The sequence below is a fragment of the Odocoileus virginianus genome, chromosome 9 (assembly GCF_023699985.2).
Source record: "Odocoileus virginianus isolate 20LAN1187 ecotype Illinois chromosome 9, Ovbor_1.2, whole genome shotgun sequence".
NCBI classification, from domain to species: domain Eukaryota; kingdom Metazoa; phylum Chordata; class Mammalia; order Artiodactyla; family Cervidae; genus Odocoileus; species Odocoileus virginianus.
The window spans coordinates 39,947,825-39,954,803 of NC_069682.1; the positions used below are offsets into that span (position 1 = coordinate 39,947,825).

A 6,979-nucleotide genomic window follows, 5' to 3' on the forward strand; every position below is an offset into this window, starting at 1 on the left:
GCCGCTCCTTGTGGGGAAGGAGAGAGGAGACGTGTAGGGTAGACCTCAGTGTCTCAGTATCAGTACCGTGGGCTCCGTCTGTGGATCTGGGACAACACGGCGCTGGTGTGCGTAGGTATAGAGGGCTGGGGGGCCCGGCCGGAGGCGGGAAGGCGCAGAGAGGTGGAGAGCCTGGAAACCAGGGCCGAGCCCTCCGATACAAACCGGCGGGACGGGCCAACCCTCCTTGTCCCCCCCCAACCTCCGTCCTCATCCCAGGGGGTCCCCAGCCTCCTCCTCTACTTCTTCCGCCCAATCTGGGCCATGAGGTGGGCATTGGCGGCGGCCTTGGCTCGCAGGTTCTTGGCCTTGGCGATGTTGAAGAGGATGTTCATGATGTTAGTGGGGACGTCCAGGGACAGAGTGACCTTGGCGCGCCGGTCACTCTTGGCCTTGTCCTGGGATGGCCGCCCCTGGAACTGTGCCTGGGACGGGTACTTGTACCGGGTGCTGCCAGCCCCGCCACCACCGCCGCCACCCCCGGAGACAGGGAAGGTCCTTTTCTCTGTGTCCTCCTCTTCCTGCCCCTCCTGGTCCTCCAGGTCTCCGCGGGGCAGGGCGGGGAAGTTCCGCTTGATCAGCAGCGATGTGTCCTTCCGCTGGCTCTTCTCGGCCTCGCGCAGGGCTGTGTGGAGGCAGCTGAGGCTGGACCTGGCTTTGGAGGACCTCTGGGAGAGGCCCGCCTGGGGGGCCCCGAGGAGCAGCAGCAAGACCAGCAGGAAAGGGGCCGGTAAGAGCATCTCTCCCTGCTGCGGAAAAGAGCAATACGTGTGAGAGGGTCTTAGGGCTCACGGGGAGATAGGGCAGATCCACCAGGCTTTGTGCACGTTCAGCTTTGCCGGGTTTTGAAAGCGTGTTCTCTGGACCTGCAGGCCGCATCTCATGGAAATTTGTTAGCAATGCAAAGAATTCTCGGGTCTTAACTTCAGAGGTGGTCGGTCAAAAGCTCTGGGACCAGCAATCTGCGTGTTAACAAGCCTGTTGATGACGAATCGTTGCCAAATGTAGGGATGGTCCAGATGTAGGAACTAGCTAACTAGCACATGGAAAGCAACACAGGCTCTGGAGTTAGACAGAGGTAGGTTCAAATTCCAACTGGGTCCTTGTTTGCCTGAGGGTGACGGGCAGATTACTTAACCTCTGAGAACGTCAATTTCCTTATCTGATAATAATAATGATAATAATGGGGGATAATAGGTACTACCTCATAAAGGTTAAATTAAAATGGAAAAGCTCCCTGTCTAACCAAATACTTAATGAAGCATGTTGATTCATGACTGTTTACATGTAATAATCCCCAGGTGCTATTAGGATAAGATTCAGTACACAGGTGGCCATCTCAGAAGTGATCTCTCTGTATCTGTAAATGTACTATACATGATATAACTAATGAATATAAATCATATGAATATAAATATAGATGTATAGTATGCCAGGTAACTTGATCCTGCAGACCGTTATCTTTGTTGTGTTGCATTTCTGGCTTTTCTTTTTTGTCTGTTTGCTCCACTCTTACCCAGGTAGGCTTATCGTGCCTTGAACTCTAAGTCAGCGGTTCTCACGCTTCAGAGTGTTCAGAATCATGTAAATGGACTGTTCAAACACCAGCTGCTGGGCCACATCTCTAGCATTTCTGAATCAGTAGATTTGGGGCAAGGCCTGAGAATCTGCACCCCTAACACATCCCTAGAGGATGCTGATGCTGTGGGTTCATGGACCACACTTTGCGAACCACTTTCTCAGCGTTCCCATCCATCTCCGAGGTCCTTAGAACTGTGTGCCCAGTTCCTGGAGAACATTTTACAGGGCTCTGTTGACTGCAAAAGAATGGAATTATCCTTTCTTTTGATATTGTGCTCAATACCCAGACTTCGGGTTTCCTCATTCACTGAGGCTGTCCTTAGTTGTTTTGCATAAACATCCAAGAATTGTGGCTTTAGCTGCCTTATGCCTTGAAGGCATCTTAAAGCTTGGGAGCATTCTCAAAGGGCTTGTTAAGCCTGAAAAGATTTAAAAAACCAAAAACGAATGCACAGAGAAAGGGTTAATAATGGGACAGGGGTCGGGGTGGAAGGGGATCTGTCTCTCTCGGTCACTGTCACTCTCTCCCTTGGTCCCCTGCTCTTTTCATGGGTCAGGCTTGGCCTTACCCCCCACTAACTGGCTCAGTGACTAAATGCCCCAGGTCCCTGTGTTCCCATCTGTGAGATTAGGGGACTGAGCTCCACGCTCTCCTCTCTCTTTCTCCTTTTCTCCCTCTCTCTCCAGTTTAGCTTTTTTTTAGCATTTGCATAAAACCATGGGAGATTGTGGGACTTTCCAGGTGGCATTAGTGGTAAAGAATCTGCCTGGCAATGCAGGAGACATGGGTTCAATCCCTAGTGGGGGAAGATCTCCTGGAGAAGGACATGGCAGCCCACTCTAGTATTCATGACTGGAGAATTCCATGGACAGAGGAGCCTGGCGGGCTGTAGTCCATAGGGTCACAAAGGGTTGGACATGACTGAAGTGACTTAGCACTCACCCCTGCATGGGAGGATGTTTGTAGGTTATGTGCAAACAGTACATTATTTTATATAAGGGACTTGAGCATCTGGGGATCTGTGACGGTACTGGAGCCAATCCCAGGAACAGAGAGGACTGTCAAAGAAAAGAAACGTCCTTTCCTCCTTACTCAGGTCTGATTCCTAAGCAAGTTTCTCCTCTTACATTTTTTGGATTCCTTTGCCCTTACCACAGTGCAAGAGTACAAAGGTTTAAGATTTCCCTGCTACCTGCTCTGAAAACACATGGTCCCCAACTAGTTATATTTACAGGGAAAAGTTCTTCATCTTCATTTTTTTCATTTGGGTACCTGACACTCAGCCATTCTTTGAGGGTTATTAGGATAGTGCTTCTCTAGAGATGGACACTTGCTTCTGGGAGCTGTGACAGTCACGTCACACCCAGAATGACAGGCAGTGAGGGACTCATCTGGTCTGAAATTCAAAGCACCTGTGAGAGAGAGCATTCCCAAAGGAAAAAAGTGAAACTAGAGGCAAATGCAGGACACCATGGGCTTTGCCCAGAGGCAGCCCCATTTTCCAGCATCGAGGAAGGCAGAGATAGTTCGCAGTCTGCAAACGCGGGTAAGATGTTGAATTAAAAAAACAATTTATAAAACAGTCACTGCTGAACCCAGGGATCCTTTAAGCATTTTGAATGGTATTATAGTAATGAGCTGCAGACTCATGGAAGCATTTATGTGTCACACACACACTTCTTAGCAATTCACACTTGAGTGAGCAGAGGGGGTTCATTCATGAAAGGCCTTTCCCCCCAAGAGGGAGAAAAGCCAGGAGAAAGTTGACAAGATCTAAACAACACTTGTTACTGGCAGCTTTTGTGTTGCTTTTCTGACTCCATTCATCCTCAGAAGTGGGATGCTGGCTAGATTGCTGTGTTACAGGAGAACCCTACAGACAGGTTTTCTCGGAACACTTGGACATCAAATGGAGACATCAAACAGCCATCTTTATGGCCTCTCCCTTTCAAGGCGGGGGGCACCTAATTATTACAGACATCTGTTCCCTTCCTCCAGTGTCCCCAGTGGCCAGGGGGAAAGGACTCCAGGCTATGAGGGCAGAGGACCTGGGCTGCAAACCTCCCTCACCCTCAAATGCCTTCCATCAGTCACTTAATCTCTTAGTCACCACATCTTAAAAAGCAGACGTTACCTGCCTCGCAGGTGTATGGAGAGAACGAAAGGAGATGCCTTGGCAACCAGGAAATGCAAGCATCTTCCCGGTCGGTCAGGCAGTGGGGAATGGTACCCCGGTTTCCACCCCCATCTTCCCCATCCACCCCATCTGGAAACATGATTTTCATGTTCACAGCTGGACTCTGTTCAGAAAAACACATTTGTGAGAAACCATCCTGCTTCCGGTCTATTAACCTTTTGCAAAGCAGGCCTGTCTACTAATGGGGGGAGGATGCTCTTGCCCCCCTGAGAAACTTCCCCCTGATCCCTTTGGGGCTGCCTTCTCCCCATTTAAAACACAGACCTTGACCGTTCAGCACAGTGCCCCCAGGGGTGCTTGCAACTCTTATCACTCACCCCATCCAGTCCCCAGCATCTCCTGCATAATTAAGGGCAAATCAAGTTATCCTTGGTAGGGAAGTCCCCAACCAGAGCCTTACCTGTGAGCAGATATCCCTCTGAAGTGCAAATGCTCAGTGAGGCAGGCTGGAAGCTTCAGAACCGAGAGGTCTGCCCCGGGAACATCCCCCCGAACTTCTGTCTTCTCTGGGGTCGCCGGCTCCTTTTCTTGAATTATTCGTAAGTGGGCCGTGATCTTTCCTCTCTATGGAAACCACTCCACTCCCTCGTGTGTGTGTGCATATACATAAAAGTGACAGATCATGGGGTGGATCATAAATCCAGACGCCGTGTCTACCCTGGGATGTGATCCCGTTTAAAATACAACCCAAGCAGCTGTGCACGTCATGGAGACGACAAGCTGTCAGCATCTCTGACCGCTCCTACCCACCTTCTCTCCCAGACCTCCCGTCACCGCCCCCACCCCCACCTGCCCTTCCTGCCCTAGCAACTGGCTTCATTGATAAAAAGAAAAAAAACACACTCTGTTGAACTGAGAAGCAGTTTCTTTGAAGAGTTTCATTACTCATCTTCGTTCTTACTAACTTCAGCCTCTCTACCCTTCTTTCTGGAGCCAACACCTACTTGAAAGTAAAGAAAGTTCGTATGCTGTCCTGTGATTCGTTTTTTTTTTTTGTTTTTTTGTTTTTTTTAAAAATTTCTTTGGCATCACTGACTCAATGGACAAGAGTTTGAGCAAACTCTGGGAGGTTATGAAGGACAGGGAAGCCTGGCGTGCTGCAGTCAATGGGGTCAAAAAAGAGTCAGACACGACTTAGCTACTGAGCAATGGCAACATTTATGGTAGCTCAGACTTTAAAGTGTCTGCCTGCAATGTGGGAGACCTGGGTTCGATCCCTGGGTTGGGAAGATCCCCTGGAGAAGGAAATGGCCACCCACTCCAGTGTTCTTGCCTGGAGAATCCCATGGACGGAGGAGCCTGGTGGGCTACAGTCCACAGGGTCGCAAAGAGTTGGACACGACTGAGTGACTTCACTGTGTTTATTATTATTTTGGCTGTTCTGGGTCTTCATTGCAGCATGCAGGTTTCTTTAGTTGTGGCACATGGGCTCAGGAGCTGCAGTGTGTGGGCTTAGGCACAGTTTTCATTTTCACCAAGACCTTTATTGAACAACCTAGCTACATTCCAAATGAACTTTTTGGCCAGCTCAAAGCAAATGACCCCTTTAATAATTTGACTATAAACCCTTTCAAGCCAAATAACACTTTTTGTCTTACAGTCTGCTTTGCTGGATGTTGAAACAGCTATTCCAGTTTTCCTTTGGTTGACATTTGCTTGGAGCATTTTTTCCAGTTTTTTTGTGTCAAAGTTCTTTTGTAAAGGGTATATACTGAAATTAAAAAAAAATCTAATCAACCATCTCTCTATTAAAAGGCCTTAATACAGGTCTCTGTATTAATTTGTACTAATAGTGATCACTGACATGACACATTTGTACAAATAATGATTACTGATGTTTTTGAATTATTTTCTGCTGTTTCATGTTGTAAAACACTTCCTATTTGGTCTGCTTTCCCCTTCTGTTTCTGTTTATTTCTGTTTTTCCTTGTCTGTGTTCTTCTAGATTGATTAAATTTTCATTTCATTTTCCCCACTATTAGTTTGTATATAAACATTTAAAGCTACAATTGGGGCTTCCCTGGTGGCTCAGTGGTAAAGAACAATCTTGCCAATGCAGGAGCCGCAGGAGACTCTGGTTTGATCCCTGGGTTAGGAAGATCCCCTGGAGGAGGAAATGGCAGCCCTTTCCAGTATTCTTGACTGGAGAATCTCAAGGACAGAGGAGTCTGGTGGGCTACAGTCCATGGGGTCGTACAGAGTTGGACACCGCTGAGCAACTGAGCATGCAAAAACTACAGTTCTTGTTCTGGGCACTGATTCACTACACCTCACACATGAACAGAGCCCCCTGTAACCTGGTGAAATTTCTCTGGTTTGTGGGGTAAGGGGAGACCCTTGCCTTGACTCTTGTTTCTCCCAACAGGCAGGACTGATTTAGTTATTAGTAACTGAACTTCTATAATAACAGCACACCCATGATCCTGCATTCACGTCCAGTCCTTTCTGATATGGGTTCTCCAGTGCTGTCTCCTGTCCACCTATCAGGAGTCAGTCTCATTGGACTTTGCATCCCCCTTGAAACCGGCAGCGGTGGGAACAGGTGGGGACAGTTCCAGCCTGTCTCTGTGTCCAGGTGCCGTGGTGAATTACAGACATTTTATGATCCTTTCTGATGGACTTTTAGTGGCTGATTGATTCCTTGAGCAAAGCTCCTGGTAGCCACAGGCTAGAGGCAGCTGCCTCCCTCGGGGCCTCATGAAGCAGCATCAGAGCTTTCTGTCTGGGACTTCCCTGATGGTCCAGTGGTTAAAACTCCATGCTGCCCCTGCAGGGGGTGTGGGTTTGATCCCTGGTCAGCGAACTAAGATCCCTCATGTTGCGTGGCCAAATAAATAAATAGTAAAGTAATAACCTCAAAAAAAAAAAAAAAAAAAAAAAGCTTTCTGTCTCCCTCCAGGGGAAGGGGAGGATGTTGGCTTCTTGGGTGAATTTGCACACTGCCCCATAGCCACTCTTCCACACGTGGGCATAATCACAGTGCCCTGTTAAGAGTGACCTGTAGACAAGGGGATCAACACCAACAGATACACTTAGGGGACATGTTTTCTCTAGTGACAAGGGAATTGGAAACTCTTCTGAACATCTTACAAAGCAGTGGACTGGGCAGCATGCTCCTAGATGGGCCAGGACGGCAAGCTCACTTGTAGTTCTGCTCATAG

At 48.4% G+C, this 6,979-nt stretch overlaps 1 protein-coding gene across 1 annotated transcript; it reads right to left on the minus strand.

Annotated features, from left to right (window-relative positions):
* Positions 1-278: 278 nt before the first annotated feature.
* On the minus strand, positions 279-1,317 carry UCN3 (urocortin 3). Its single transcript, XM_070471839.1, has one exon. It carries the CDS (start codon positions 777-779, stop codon positions 279-281), a length of 501 nt encoding a protein of 166 aa, XP_070327940.1. The 5' UTR covers positions 780-1,317.
* Positions 1,318-6,979: the final 5,662 nt, after the last annotated feature.

What these genes read in the sequence shown, in the direction of transcription:
- UCN3 (XM_070471839.1), bottom strand. Translation starts at nt 779, where the DNA reads ATGCTCTTACCGGCCCCTTTCCTGCTGGTCTTGCTGCTGCTCCTCGGG.